The 16,275-nt window shown below is 44.4% G+C and overlaps 1 protein-coding gene across 7 annotated transcripts in view; it reads right to left on the minus strand.

Annotated features, from left to right (window-relative positions):
- Positions 1 to 1,227: 1,227 nt before the first annotated feature.
- PKNOX2 (PBX/knotted 1 homeobox 2) overlaps positions 1,228 to 16,275 on the minus strand; it is a 416,847-nt gene continuing 401,799 nt past the window's right edge. For all 7 annotated transcript variants that reach the window (XM_083480587.1, XM_083480583.1, XM_083480589.1 and 4 more), the window contains 3 exons: positions 8,206 to 8,282; positions 3,714 to 3,892; positions 1,228 to 2,338 (listed from right to left, as the gene is read on the minus strand). In XM_083480587.1, the coding sequence (XP_083336713.1) occupies positions 2,094 to 2,338; positions 3,714 to 3,892; positions 8,206 to 8,282 (501 nt within the window). In that variant the 3' untranslated portion in view covers positions 1,228 to 2,093. The remainder of the gene's footprint in view (positions 2,339 to 3,713; positions 3,893 to 8,205; positions 8,283 to 16,275) is intronic.

Genomic DNA, 16,275 nt, shown 5'->3' on the forward strand with positions numbered 1-16,275 from the left:
TGGTGCAGGATATTGGGTATGCACTGGATGTACACTGACCACATTTCCTCCTTTCATGGAGAAACCAGCCTGTGCTCCACCCTTGCCTCCTTTTGACCTCACTGCCAATGAGTGTGATGGAATGCTCTGACCCAGGACTGGTGCAACAGTACTGCATGCACGAATCTCAAAATGCAAAGCCTCCTTGGCTACGAGTTGCGCACTCCCCCCCTGAACTGCATGTTCAAATGTCATGCTCATTGAATGATCAGACGCACCACCTTCTGGTTTGGGAGTGTCTACGCTCCCTAGGAGAAAAGTGCAATCTGCTATATGTCTCTCTGTGGCGGAAGTATCGCAGGGGCTGGCTCCATGCGCAAATTCCTTTGCTGTACCTGCTATTTGAGGAGCTTGCATGCATGTGCTTTGCATGTGTTTAGGCTGAAGTGGGTATGTGCTGCTTGATGGCGAACTCCACCAGATTTAGGCAAACTTAACAGCTGCATTTCTAGGAACGCTTGTTGGAATTAAAAACGGCTGTTTATTGACTTACGGGCCACACTCATGAGTTTTAAGCGGCAAAAAAACAGCTTCGGAGACCAACAAGGCATTCTTACGGTTAGTGCTTATATCAACTCTGCTGCTTTAAAGCTCTGCCACCACAAGGCGAGCTGTTCATGTGTGGTGGATCCCCTCTTCCCCGGGTGCCAAATGGCTTTAAAAAAAAAAGATTACTGCAGCAGGATGGAAAATACAGGACAATCCACTTTTGTGAGCTACTGTGTGCCTCGTGTGGAGGGATTTAAAGAAAAGTCTGCCCAAAGGCCGTGAGTGATGGTGGTCAATGGGGGGAAGCTATTTTTCATCTTATCCTGATCCTGAATGTATAAAATGCATCCAGCTGGATGTTGTGCCTGGGAGACCTTTTCATTTGGAGGTTCTGGAGGTGGCAGAGACACAGGTGGTAAAAGGTGACAGGTGACGAGTTCCAGGGAAATGAGATTGTGAAAGGGGCATTTATCTCACCATCTGGAGAGCAGTTCCACTAAGCTCCAGAAAACCTCTTCTTTGCTCAGAAACCTGTGAATTCTCCAAGCCACTTTTTGCTTGGCCAGTGAACCTGTAAACGTTTGGAAATCTGAGCCTGCTCATATTCAACCAATGAAATAAGCCGTAATGGTTACATCTCAATTTATGATCCTCTAAACAATTAACATAATTATTCAGGGGCATTCTCTTTTGGGGGTGGGGGTGGGGGTTGTTGACTTTGCATCCTGTAAGCAGGGAATCAAACCAGGCATGTTACTATTATGACATTTCCATTCAGAGGGCTAAAACCTTTCATTTCCCCTTCCCAAATGGTTCAGATGGCAGTGTGGTATCCATTTCTCAAATTAACCACAATGTGGCTCTCTCCACATGCCTTGGGATCTGGCGCACTGAAATCCTGAAGACTTGATATCCACTTCTTCAGAACTAACCAGGAATCTACCTGGGTCCAGCATTAAACTCTCGCTCAACGTCCAGTCGTGTGGTTGTTGTTGTTTTTTGCAAATTTGCAAACTTGTTTTTTTTTCTAATCTAGATATTTATAATCATTACAGTCTTTTAGTTTCTTTTTGTAAAAACCATCAATCTCTTCTCTCTCTCTCTCTCTTTGCATCTATAAATCTCTCATAAAAGCCGTGAAAATGAAAACAGACTTGCCTCTCAATTGCATGTCACCAAAAGGCTTTGCATTAGAACATCCATAAAACATTCAGTCGTACAGAAAACAGCTTACCCTAAAAACACTTTTTGTTGTTATTATCAAAAACAAAGGGGAAAAAAGAAGAAATGAACTGGCCACAATATGTGCCTTGTAAACGTGTCTCCTTCACTTAAATAATCACTTTGCACATTCGGCAGGTCTCTTAAATGTGCATCATTCGTGTCTGCTCCTGCAACTGAAAGCAGGTGAGCCGGACTCGGAGTAAGGGCATTGTCGTTGAATGATCTCTTTAAAGGGGTGCAGGGCTTGTACGTGAAAGTTCAGGCTCTCTTCTCAGGCCAATGATTTAGGCAAGCAGCCAGGTTTCTCAGGAGGCGTATGCTTCACCACTGATCAGGGTCCTTTACTCAAGCGAGTCACTGTGCTCCAAGCCAAGGTCGCTAACATTTGTTGTCTGGAGTTCCTCGGTCTCCTCCTCCAGCTCCTCCTCTTCCTCTTCCTCCTCCTCCTCCTCTTCCATCTCGTCGTCCTCCTCATCTTCTGTCCCGTCAAGTGAGTCATCGTGAGCTGCTGCCATCATGGCCTGCTGCATAGCAATGGTGGCGTTATCAGAGGAGAGGGATTGCAGGTTGTCCATGTTTATAGAGCCTAGAACGGAAAAGCAAACAGCTGATATGGCGCATGGGCAAAAGCTCTGCTTATGGTACCACCACCGGGGCAGTGCATTAAACTGACCTCACTGAATTGTTTGAGGATAAAATTGAGGCGAACTGTCGCCCATGCTGAAGGAAATAGGCTTTCTTCAGTCCTGTTATTTATTTATGAAAGATTTCCATACTGCCATATAATATCAGTGTTAAAACATAAAACACCATTTGAAAAATGCATATACAGTAGCACCTTGGCTTATGTTACCCTTGGGTAAGGTAAACTTCGGGTTGCGAAAGCAGCAAACCTGGAAGTGTTTCACCGTGCACGCATGCGCAGAAGTGATCTACCACACCACGCGCATGTGTAGAAGCAGTCTGTTGCTGCACGCACATGCACAGAAGTGGTCCCTCCTGTTGCAGAAACCTTGGGATCCAACCAGAGCTCCGGGATGGATCCTGTCTGCAATCGGAGGTAGCATTGTAATCAAAATAAAAAATCAACAGCTGCATAAGAAGGTCTTTAAGAGACTCCAGAATGTCAAAAGTGAGGACGCCTACCAAATCTCTGCTGGAAGAGTGTTCCACCAGCATGGGACTGTTGACTCTTGGCTTCTAGTTGAGGCAAATTGGGCCTCTGTAACTCAGGGGATAACTTACAGTGCTCCTCTGGGTGATCTTAGTGATTAAGCTGGAACATAAGGTCTCAGGCAGTTCTTAAGGTATCCTGGACCCAAGTTGTTCAGGGCTGTGAATATCAACACAAGAACCTTGGGTCTGGCCTGGTACTATACAGGCAGCCAAGTAAAGCTGTCTCATGCTGCCATCTGTTGGCATTCTGAACTAGCTGGAGCTTCCAGACCAGACCCAAGGGAAGCCCCATATAAAGCGCATAACAGCCATGCCCTGTACATGGTCTTGGGGCAGGGGAGGGTCTCTGTTCATCTTCACATCCAAGAGGCTCTGTAGCGAAGGGGGTGGTCTTTCAGAAATTTGGGATCTAAGTTGTTTAGAGCTTTAAACGCTAGCTTCAAATTATCGGAACAGCAGGAAATGAAGCGTGGGCAAAGAGGGAAAGTGCAAAATCAGAGTGTTGCATGGATCCGATTCGAAAAACGTCAGAGGCAGAGAAACCTTATATAATATATCTAAGTAGTTCACCTTTGAAATGCTCAGAGTCAACAGCAGGTATAGGCAACCTCAGCCCTGTAGATGGTTTTGGGACTACAATTCCCATCATCCCTGACCACTGGTCCTGTTCGCTATGGATCATGGGAGTTGTAGTCCCAAAACATCTGGAGGGCCAAGGTTGCCTATGCCTGGTCAACAGAATCAAAAAGCCAACTGAGGGTTGCAGCCACACATCAAATTCTTACCATCAGGGTTAGTACCGGGGTTGCCTCCTTGTTGCTGCAGTACTCCAGCCGCAATGGAGTTGGGCCAAAATCTCTGCGTAGGCCGGTGCTGGGATTTGATCTTCTTGGCTTTTGGGGCAGGATCTGGGTTGCTTGCATCAAGCATGGGCTGCAGGATACGTCGCCGGGCGTTGATAAACCTTCCCACGAGAAGGGGAAAAACCAGAATGAATGGATGCATTTATTTACGTATTTGGACTATCCGCATGTCAAGTGGCATCATTTTTTTTTTTAAAAAACAAGACTTCTACACTTCTATTTCTTGTACAACTTGGGACAAGGTTACTTGTGAGATTGCCTTACTTCATATAGGTAAAAAGGAAAAGGACCTCTCCTGGTCTGCCCCTCAGAGGACCTTAAGGCCCATGAACAACCATAGTTCAGAGGTCCTGGGCCCTAAGGAAGTCAGACTATCCTCCAGCAGGGCCAGGGTCTTTTCAGTGATGGCTCTGACCTGGTGGAATGCTCTTTCCCAGGAGACTAGGGCCCTGCAGGATTTAACTTCCTTCTGCAGGGCCTGTAAGACAGAGCTATTCCACCTGGCCTTTAATTTGAATTCAGCCTGATCTTTTATTTCCCTTCCCTTCCCTTCCCTTCCCTTCCCTTCCCTTCCCTTCCCCTCTCCTTTTATGAAGATCACCCGCTCTGAGACCCCACAGCTAATTCTCCCTTGGTCTACTCGCTGGCCCAAGTAGGACCAATTCAGCCAGCTAGCCCTGGGGATTATCTAATGCTTATTTCCCCTAAACTGATTTTTGAATTTTATTGTTATTCATGTTTTTATACTGTATTTTATGCTGCTTTTATAATTAAGTGGTTTAAATTTGTTGTTAGCCGCCCTGAGCCCGGTTTTTGAACCGGGAAAGGCGGGGTATAAATAAAAAAATATTATTAATATTATTATTATAAAAAATATGCAGGCGCTGAAAGTAGATTCACACCATCTTGAGGTGCATTTCTGCTTTCACAGAAGAAAAAAAAGGGTTTCATTTGTAAATTATCTAACATGAAATACAAAATATATTAATGCAAACAAACAAACAAACGAAGCCCAAGTCTTTTACAGCAGGGCTGAGGCAGACCTCACGCTTGTGCAATTTACTTAATTCATTTGTTTTACTAGAACCACGAGGTTCACAAATTGGAACCAGGTACAAAATAGTCTCTCACATTTCAAAAAAGCAGGGCAGGCTACTTCTGAGTACCTGCTCAACCCAGGAAAAAAATCTGACTCCCCTCCCCCACATTCTATGTTTCTTAGCCCCTTAATTTAAGGTAGGGGGGGGAGCCTTTTAGAAGCTACTATTGTTAGAAAGCCAAAAAAATCAGAAAAGCTTGTTGATCTACTGCAAATCACCCAAAGATCTATCAGGGGATCCCAAGCTACCTGCTGCCCACCACTGTTTTACACTGCAGTCCTATGCATGCTTGCTCAGAAGTAAACCCACTGAGTTCAATGAGGCTTTCTCCCAAGTAGGGATGGGTGAATCTGCCACTTTCAGTTTCTCTCCTCAATCTTAAGTTAAGTTTTCCGCATTTCCACTGCAGCTTTCAATTGTTTTTCTGTTTTTTTTATACAAGTCCTTCATTAGCATTTTATAGAACATTTCTCCTTAATATACACATTTTTGAATGAAATCTTGCCTAATTTACACGTTTTTGCAATGCAATCCTCCCTAATATAATGCATTTTTGTATGTTACTTTCACTAATACAGTGGTACCTCGCAAGACGAATGCCTCGCAAGACAAAAAACTCGCTAGACGAAAGGTTTTTCCGTTTTTGATTTGCCTCGCAAGACGAATTTCCCTATGGGCTTGTTTCGCAAGACGAAAACGTCTCGCGACTTTGTTTCCTTTGTCTAAAAACAAAGACATGTTTTGTTTATAAAGTTAATTTATTTTCCCTTCAATTTTTGAACTGCTCTTTACAGTATGTGTGACTTTAAAGAGCAGTTAATAAACTGTTGTTGTACCAAATTTGGCTTTGTTTGGCCTTTTTTTGACCATAGGAATGCATTAATTGATTTTCAATGCATTCCTATGGGATTTCGTGATTCGCAAGACGAAAAATTCGCTAGACGACAAAACTTGCGGAACGAATTAATTTCGTCTTGCGGGGCACCACTGTATATGTGTTTTTATGCTTACTTTACTCTTGTTTATGCCTTTTTGTACACATTACTTGGCTAGAGAATTGCACTGCAAAATTCAGAGGAGTGTGACTTTTGAAGGAGGACTGTGTTTTGGTCCTCACATTGTTTTGAGAAGTGTGAGTTAGGTAGTTTCTCATTAAAGTGCAAATAAAATCGAATTTCTCCCTCCTCCTAGTGTTGTGCATGCGTGTTGCCAGAAATTGATTATTTAAGCCTTCTCAGCCCATCTCAATGCAATTAAGGCCTGATCCTCATGTTTATTTTTGACCTGGAAAAATTCCCATTGAAAGGAAGGCTGCCCATCTGGTCATTTTTTACCACCTACGTGAGATTAAAAAACTTTGGTGCATGTACGTATAAACATATCTGGGATCTAGCTCCACTTCTGCAAAGTGACATTTTCTTGTTATTTTGGCCTGGACTTCTTTTCGGAATGGGCCCTCATGTGGTGAGAGCTGGAATTTAGCAAACCCTGAAAACCTGCATAAAAGTATAACTCCCTCTCTCTCTTACACACGAGCACACGCGTGTATATGAATGAAGATATTATACACAAATGCCTTACATTAAGGGACGTGCCTTGCAAAAAGGCATACATTAGGCAGAAATGTGTACCAAAATGTGCGTGTTAGGAGAAATGTGCAAGGGTGTGTTTTTGTGTGTGTGTGTGTGTGTGTGTGTGTGTGTGTGTGTGTTTTAGAAAAGATTTGCAGACTGGTGCAGAAATGGGCAAACTGAAATTAAGACAGGAAAACTGAAAAACTGAAATTGGCAGATACTTTTGTCTATGCAGTTTATTTCTAGGCATTTACCATATTTTTCACTCTATAAGTCGCACCAGACCACAAGACGCACCTAGTTTTTGGAGGAGGAAAACAAGAAAAAAATATATTCTGAATCCCAGAAGCCAGAACAGCAAGAGGGATCGCTGCACAGCGAAAGCAGCGATCCCTCTTACTGTTCTGGCTTCTGGGATAGCTGCGCAGCCTGCATTCGCTCCATAAGACGCACACACATCTCCCCTTACTTTTTTAGGAGGGAAAAAGTGAGTCTTATAGAGCAAAAAATACGGTATTTGCTGGAAGAGGGTTCCTCACTGATCGTCTCCTTCAAATGTCCTCCTGCCTCACATAAGCATACTACTCAAAAGGGGAAAAGAAACATGTGGTTGGAAACCTCAAATGTGCTTCGTCACACGCAGTTCTGCCTGAAAGTTCCCCAGGACCATGTGGGCGAATCTTGACAAAGAATGTCTTAACTACAGAAGGACCAGAGGTGACGGTCAAGGCAGGATGGGCGTCTGCTTGCTCAAAAAATGATGGGTAGCCTTGTCCATTTCAGACCCAGGTTTTAATTTTTCTAAAAAACATGAAACCTCCTTCAGCCCAAACTTCTTCTACAGGCCTATAGCCACAGGGGAGGAGGAGGGAGGCGGGGAATAACTGAGGAACTTCCAGAGACTCTGCACAGGAACCTAAAGTGTTTATAAACATGTTTAATTGTATTCAATGTTAATAAAATCATTTACAAAAAATTGCAAACACAAATAAGCCTAATACAGTAATACCTCCGTGAACATCTGCCTCGTCCAGTGTCCATTCCGGCGAATGTCCGCGGCAAACCCAGAAGTACTGGAACGGGTTACTTCCGGGTTTGCTGCTTGCACATGCGCAGAAGCACAAACCACTCAGTGCGCATGCGCAGACGCGGTGCTTTGCCCTGAGTCCTTTTCAGGTAGCAGCTGGGATCCAGAACGGATCCCAGTTGCAAAACAATATACGAATGTACTTAACCATTGTCCTGGTGACTTTGCATTCATTGCCTGGAACCCTGGGGAAATATCATTTTCTCATTTTCTAACAATTCTATCTATCGGATAGAATACTGGCTGCATAGTTTTGCATATCTCCCCACAAGTCAAAGGGTTAGAGCAAGGACAGCCAACACAGTCTCCTCCAGATATTATTGGACTACATTTCCCATAATAGTTCCCTATTCTCACTAGTCAAGCTGGGTGGGGCTGATGGGAGTTCCAGCATCTGGAAGGAACCATATTGGCGATCTCTGGGCAAGAGGCTTACTTTTTTTATATAAAAAAAGGAAAGGAAACTGGAAGCCTGGAATATCCCTGAGAGGCCAGAACTTTCTACAGCTATGGCCCTGCTCTGCTTTGACCTGCGAACAACAACAACAACTTAAGACGAGAGGATAAGACGGTAGGTCAGAGAATGGCATCATTGGTGAAGAAACCAACCTTTCTTCTTCAATTTCCAAAGAGGAGGTCGATAATTCACTCACCAGTTGTTGACTTGCAAAAGCGTGAGGTTAGTCTGTGCTGCTATCTGCCTTTTCTCGTCCTCTGTCGGGTAAGGGTGCTGAAAAAGAAGAGAGAGAGAGAGAGAGAGATAACGGTATTGTTACACCACATGCCACTGCAGGGATTATCCAGAGCTCGTCCTCTCTGCGGAGATCTGAACTGCCGCGGATATGTGCTCAGCTCGCATGGCTTGTTTTCAGAATGGTTCTCCCACTCACTGTCCTTGTGGCATTGTTTCAAGTGGAAGCGCTCCTTGTCCTGCAACCTGGGACGTTCTGCATGCAAAGCATGAGCTCCAGCAGGGAGCCAACGGTCCTTCCACTACCTTAGGGATGAGGAGCACCAGATATTGCTGGACTCAGCTCCCAACTGCCCCATCCAGCACCACCAATGGTCAACAGAAATGGAAGTTGGAGGGCCACAGTTTCCCCATCCTTGCCCTGGGCAATGTGGCCTATGTGCCAATATGGGCACCCCAGGAACTGTAGCATTTGGGGGATCAGGGAGGGCTAGCCAGATGCACTCTTCAGTGCCATGGGGCCACTCATAGAGAAGCAGCTCCCATCACTGCACAAATTAGGCCAAGCACGGGGACCTGGAGAGATCAAGGCCTAATGGAAGACCCTTGTTTTTTGCCTTAGTTCATTATGGATTTAATGTATTCTACATTCAACATGAATATGGCTTTGACTGGCCTAATGTTTAGAAAGATGCTCTTCATGTTAACTGAGTTATTTTCTGCTTTGCTCTTAGCCACTTTGGGTTTCTCTTGGGGAGAAAAAGCAGGAGATAATCAGTGAAGGAAAAAGAAAGGCTATTTATGTATGCCACTACTGTGGCCTGTGTTTTGTTATCCCAAAAATGGAAAACCAGCGAGGTCCCAGCTAAAGAAGAATGGCAACTTAGGCTGACAGAATATGTGCAGCTTGCAGACTTAACACATAGAGTAAGAGAACAAGAAGAACATATGTTTAGAGAAGATTGGAAAACATTTACTGAATATATGGGGGGGGGGGAATTGTGTACACTTGAAAACGTTGGCAGCATTACGATAAGTGTAAATAAGTTTTGATGGATGCAATAATGGCTTAGTTTTTGTAAAATATGCAGGGATTTATGATATGCAAAATGAACCATGGAAAGAGAAGAGGGGAAGTCATTGGTATTTTAAGGATGTTAAATTGTGAAGCAGAAAATTCAATAACAATTATATACAACAACAACAACAACAAAGAAATGAAATGTCACAGCTTCAAGTCTCATCTCAACCATGGAGCCACAGCAGAAGCAGCCAATATTATGCCTCTGAGATGTTGCTGGACTCCAACTCCTATCAGCCTCAGCCAATGGTCAGGGATGATGGGAGCTGTAGTCCAGCAACATCTGGAGGATGCCATGTTCCCTATCTCTGAAGCAGCGTTCCTCGGAGCATACATAGATGGTGGAGCTGGATTGGGCCCACTTGTGTCTGCTGGACCCACCCTATCCCCACACTTGCATCGATTTCTGAAATAGCCAAGTGGGGATGCTGTTTCTCAAAGGCTCTCCAACCGTGCCTTTGGAGAAGGACCACAGCTCAAGGCTAGGGCATCTGCCTTGCATGCTGAAGATCCTAGGTTCAACTCCCAGCATCTCCAGGTGGGGATGGGAGAGGCCCTGTCTGAAACTGTGCTGGAGGGATGAGTGGTCATAGGATAAGGCTTGTATGTCCACAGGCTCTTTCGGACATTACGCTGGAAATGGTTAGAGCATGGGCCAGCTAGCACACTCTGACTGCCTCTCCGCATGCATTCAGGATAATGTTTGCACAATGCTTATCTCTGAGCTTCAGGCTCTCATCTGCAATATGTGGAATTAGTATTACTATCTTAGAGGGTTGTTTCAAAGGGATTATCGAAAGGATAAGGATTATTCATGGACAATAAGGCTGTCAATGGCAACTGGTCGCAATGGCTATATATTACCTCCCGTATCAAAGGCAGCATGGTTCTGAATACTAGTTGCCTGGGGAACAAGAGTAGGGAGAGGCCCATTGCCCTCGTGTCCCACTTGGGGGCTTCCCATAGCAGCTCACTGTGGGAAAGAGGATGTTGGACTCAATGGGCCCTTGGTCGGATCCAGCTGACAGGCTCTTCTTATGTCCTTAAAGGTAAAGGGACCCTTGACCATTAGGTCCAGTCGTGGCCAACTCTGGGGTTGTGGCGCTCATCTCGCTTTATTGGCCGAGGGAGCCAGCGTACAGCTTCTGGGTCATGCGGCCAGCATAACTAAGAGCAGTGCACGGAAACGCTGTTTACCTTCCCACTGCAGTGGTACCTATTTATCTACTTGAACTTTGATGTGCTTTCGAACTGCTAGGTTGGCAGGAGCAGGGACTGAGCAATGGGAGCTCACCCCTTCACAGGGATTTGAACCGCTGACCTTCTGATCGCCAAGTCCTAGGCTCTGTGCTTTAACCCACAGCGCCACCCGCGTCCCTCTTATGTCCCTACGAGTAAGTATATGAAATACTTTGGACGCTCCAGAAATTCTGTGTCTGTAAATGGGGATGGGAAAATCTGACAATTTTCTGTTTCTCCCCGTTTTCCAGTCTTAAGCTCACCCCTTCACATTTCCACATCAGTTTGCAATTTTTTTAAAAATTGAAAGTCCTCATGAAAATTCGCTAGCATTTTACTGCAAATTTCTCCTCTCTCTCTCTCTCTCTCTCTCACACACACACACACACACACACACACGTACGTATGTATGTATGCATGCAATTTTGGAGGCAAATTTCTGCAAATTAATTTCCCCTAACTTAGTGTGTGTTTGTAACTTATTTTCACAAATACATGTATTTTTACACACACTTTATGTCAGTATATTAATTCTGTGAACATTTTGGGGTTGCAATATTCAGAGAATTTCAAAGGCTGGCTGTGTTTTGATTCTTGTATCATTTTGGAAGCTGCAAATCAGTTAAAAGTGAACTGAATCAAATTTCTCCTCCATCCTTACATATAAATGCCAGGTACTTTTTCAGATTTTTCAAATGTTTTTCTTTAAACAGGTTTGTTCTACTGTTTAAGCAGCAGAGGGCAGCAGCAACCTAGCTTAGTGATGGTAGATGAACCCTTAATTCCAATTTTGCTTGCTGTATAGCAAGCAGAACCTTGATTTACAGCTTATCACCACAAAAGCTTCTGAATCACAACAGATTTTGGTTTTTGCTGCCATTCGTGTTTCTAAGTTTTAAGCGCTATGTGTGTAAAACACACAGTGCTATTCCAATTGCGTTTCTGTGACCATGTTCAAAAAGTCAAGTTGATGGTACTATTTACTCTACATAACACTGGAGAGTAAGTATAGATGGACCCAATGACTCCCAGGCAGTCCCAGTTCTACATGGGGACAGAAGTAATTTCATCCCATCCAGATGCAATGCAGATTTTAAAGGTAAAAGTCTTTTAAAATCTGCACAAAACTGTGAAGTTAAAATAAACAAATAGGAGGTCCAGTGGTTGCCGGATTGCCTCTGTCCTCTTAACTACATGAAGGTCCCACTATCCAAATGCTCATGATAGAAAATTCACTTATCCAAATGTGAAGAATTAGTAACCAAACCTCACTATTCACACCACAGATTCAGATATACGAAGAGCTGGACCTGTGTGTAGTACTGTAAACGAATAAGCAGCCTTAAATAAGCCTTACTTTTTGTGTTTTGCTGGTTCACACTGCCGTTTCACCAGAAACCATGATGGGAGGGAAGGTGAGTAGGAGAAAGGGGAAGAGACTGGACAAATGAGAGCATTTTTTTCCTTCTTAGTTTGCCTTTTGCAAGGATTCAGGGGGCTTTCCCAGGTTCTTTTTTGTCAATTCAGGGTCAAGATGCCATGGTCAGGAACGCATTAGAAATTCCCCCATAGGAATCAATAGAAATCGTTGACTCGTTATGCAAATGTTCGCCGAGGAAACAATTTCCTGAGGGGGCACCGTGTTTGGAGTGCAAGACCTGTGTGTAATGTGCATCTCTCTCTCCAATTCTTCTTTAAAAGACCGATGCCGCCATGTGCTTCTGTCACTCTCAGAGGAAATCGTATGGAAGAATCATGGCTGGCTCTACGTATAAACAAGGATCAGCCATGATCCTCTAAGAGCAATGGAACGTCATCAAGTGAGGGGAGAGACTCCATCAGGCAAGGCCTCCTTCCACCTGCCTTGCTCTGCCCTCTGCATCTAAATGTGTATTGTATTGTTTTATATACAGCGGTGCCCCGCAAGACGAATGCCTCGCAAGACGGAAAACCCGCTAGATGAAAGGGTTTTCCGTTTTTGAGCTGCTTTGCAAGACAAATTTCCCTATGGGCTTGCTTCACAAGACGAAAACGTCTTGCGAGTGTTCTGATTTTTCCCGCCCCCCCTTTTCTAAGCCGCTAAGCCACTAATAGCCTTTTAGCCGCTAAGCCGCTAAGCCTTTAATAGCCGCTAATCCGCTAAACCGCTAATAGCGCTAAGCTGCTAAGCCGCTAATAGGGTTGCTTCGCAAGACGAAAAAACCGCTAGACGAAGAGACTCGTGGAACGGATTATTTTCGTCTTACGAGGCACCACTGTACTGCGGCTTGCTGTTGTTTTATTGATTATAGTTTAGATATTATTGTAACTGTTGAGTGGGTTTCTGTTTAACTTTTATATGTTGATATTATTATTTTATACTATTCTAATGATTGTTGAATGTTACTTTTTTGATGGAGGTTGCCCATTTTAAAGTTATGTTTTATTATCACATTTTTGTATCGAATCAGATTGTTATAAGATGTACATTTTTTGTTTCTTCAGCTTGTAAACCGCCTTGAGTATTGTAAGATGGAAAGGTATACAAATTAAAAATGATGATGATGATCAAGTCCTGTTGCTCCCAGGGCGACTAGGATTTCAAAGTGCACAGAGATGAGGATCCCTGCGCTAGATGGATGATGCACATTGGAACTTTTTTAAAAAGAAAAGAAACAGTTAAAAGGATGGAGGTAATTCTGGGACCCTGGGACCACCTTCGTTGGAATCTGCTGGACTGCAGATTCTCAACATGATCTGATCTGAGTCTGCTTTTGAATCTGAGTTCTGTGAATTCTTCTCCCATCCAACAGGATCAGCGGAGGCTGATACATCAGGGAGAATGGGGCACTGCAAACCCAGAAGTACCGGAACGGGTTACTTCCGGGTTTGCTGCTTGCGGCATGCGCAGAAGCACTAAATCACATTTTGCGCATGCGCAGAAGCACAAACCACTCGGTGCGCGTGCGCAGACGTGGTGCTTTGCCCTGAGTCCTTTTCAGCTAGCGGCTGGGCTCCAGAACGGATCCCCACCAGCCTCAGTCTGCCACTAGCCAGCTCACTGTGGGATGTAAGAATCAGGTGCAGTCAAACACAACATGGCTAGAGTAGACATGAAGGTTATCTTATCCTCTAGCCGGAACTTCCTGCTTTCCAGGACTGAGACAAAACTTCCTATGTGTAACTTGAGATGGGCGTGGCCTCTCCTGAAGTAGAAAGAACCAGAACGACAGGTTGGCGACCAACTTGTCTCTCTTGTCTCTATCGATGCCATCTTAACAACAGCACTACTAAGATGCCCCCTTGGCTCCAGGCCAAGAGAAGGAAAGGGGGGCTTTCTCCCATAAGGAGATAGTCACCACATTTAAACTAAGTTCTAACCTTTTAAGTCTGCCTTCTGGGAACCTTTGTGTGAACAGATGATTACTTGTGAGTAAACGTTTTATGCTTTACAGAAGACTGTGTAGCGTCTTATTTTAAGAGGGATTAAACAGGGAAAATACCAGGAAATATTTACAGAGACTCTAAGGAGTCTGAGCAAGCTATCTGCTGTGCGTGTGTTTAGGAAAAAGTGGAATGTTAACTCTGCTGTGTATCTGAAGAAGTGTGCATGCACACGAAAGCTCATACCAAGAACTAACTTAGTTGGTCTTTAAGGTGCTACTGGAAGGAATTTTTTTATTTTGACTATGGCAGACCAACACGGCTACCTATCTGTAACTGGAACCATGGAAGGCACCACATTGAGCCGCATGAAATGGAAGTCCATCAACCTCACCAAGAAACTTGCACAGGTACAGACTGATATCTTCTTTCTTACTAAATGCAAGAACCTGGACATTATACCCAAGGGTCTTAGAATTAAGAACCCTCTACAATCCACGTATCCCACTGAATATGCAAGAAAACTATGCAACACTTTCTCTGTGTATCTGAAGAAGTGTGCATGCACACGAAAGCTCATACCAAGAACTAACTTAGTTGGTCTTTAAGGTGCTACTGGAAGGAATTTTTTTATTCTGCTGATTTTGTTGAACTTGCAAAGACAAGTTGGGATAGGATATCCACCTACTGTTGCCCTCCCTGCTTTCGACCCCACCAGTGCCACGGGGCACCAGGTGCTACTGCACAAGATGTAGACATCTGTGTTGGAAATGGGTGCATAGCTAGGGTAGCCAACTCTGTGGCCAAGGAGGACATCTGCAGGGCACAGCTTCACCACCCCTGGTGTAAGGATTCAGGTATGAATAACCTTAAGCAGCGAGACCCCACTTTTATTCAAAGCCACCTGCCTGGCCTTGGACTTTCCCTTTTTATTTTTTAGCTCAGATGCCATTTTCAGTAAGCGACTCGTACAACACACTGGCTTATAAAGAGGCTCTCGTTTAATAAAAGCTGCTCTGGATTTAAAGCCCTCGCGAGGAGCTACAACTTCTAAGCTAAAATCTATAGCAAGTGATATTGGAGCAATTTTGCTTTCCCAAGATGGTTACCTGATGGGTTATTTCTATCTAAGCAGAGGGGGAAAGTGCTCATTGGACATTTTAAGGCATTGCAGAGAGTGATTTCGAGCTATTGTCATAGTAAACTAAACTCAAGGACTGGAAGCTGAGAACGGCGGAATTTAAGAAATAGTACAAAATGCCAAATGTAGCTTAACAGGAAAAAGTTTTCCAAGGAAACAATCTGATGGTAGCTCCTTCATTAGGTTTCACTGGGGTATTGCCCAAAGCGGGGCTTTCTTGTGGCTGTGAAATAATTTTTGATTTGCCTTTACTGTACATTTTTAACCTTTTATTGTTTTTAAATAAAACGTTTTTGGTGTTGGTTTCTTTTGAGTCATGTTATAAGCAGGGTGATCTGGTTAGAATTTGGTGCCACCTGCCAGGGCATGCAGTGGCAGCAGAGCAGGTGGCGGCGGCAGGTATCGTGGCGGCAGCAGCAGCAGCGAAAGAGGAAACGCCAGCCCTGCCAGTAGGTATGATCCTCACCTGGGAAGTGTAGTTTGTTAAGCATGCTGAGAGTGTAAAGAGACCCCTATTCTCCTCAGAGAGCTACAATCCCCAAATAATAACAATAATAATTTATTACTTATACCCCCCCCCCAAATCTGGCTGGGTTTCCCTAGCCACTCTAGGCTGCTTCCCACAAAAGATTAAAAATACATTAAAACATCAGTCATTAAAAACTTCCCTAAACAGGGCTGCCTTCAGATGTCTTCTAAACGTCAGATAGTTGTTTATTTCCTTGGCATCTGATGGGAGGGTGTTCCACAGGGCGGGCGCCACTACCAAGAAGGCCCTCTGTCTGTTTCCCTGTAGCCTTGCTTCTTGCAGTGAGGGAACCACCAGAAGGCCCTCGGAGCTGGACCTCAGTGTCCAGGCTGAATGATGGGGGTGGAGACGCTCCTTCAGGTATACTGGGCCAAGGCCATTTAGGGCTTTAAAGATCAGCACCAACACTTTGAATTGTGCTCGGAAACGTACTGGGAGCCAGTGTAGGTCTTTAAGGACCCCAAAGTTCCCTGGCCAGAAGGCTTGGTTTTTGAACCACTTTGGGAGTTGTGGGTCTGCATGCTTAATAAACTACAGTTCCCAGGCTTCTCTGGGGGAATCAATGGCTGTGGTGTGGTACTGCTTTAAATATATAGTGCAGGTGGGCCCTGAATGTTGCTCTTGTTGAACTCAGAAGGGAGGAGGGTGGGGACAAACTAGACTTAGTTAGCTCTGTCTG

The sequence above is a fragment of the Podarcis liolepis genome (genome assembly GCF_965112155.1).
Source record: "Podarcis liolepis genome assembly, chromosome: 16".
NCBI lineage: Eukaryota > Metazoa > Chordata > Lepidosauria > Squamata > Lacertidae > Podarcis > Podarcis liolepis.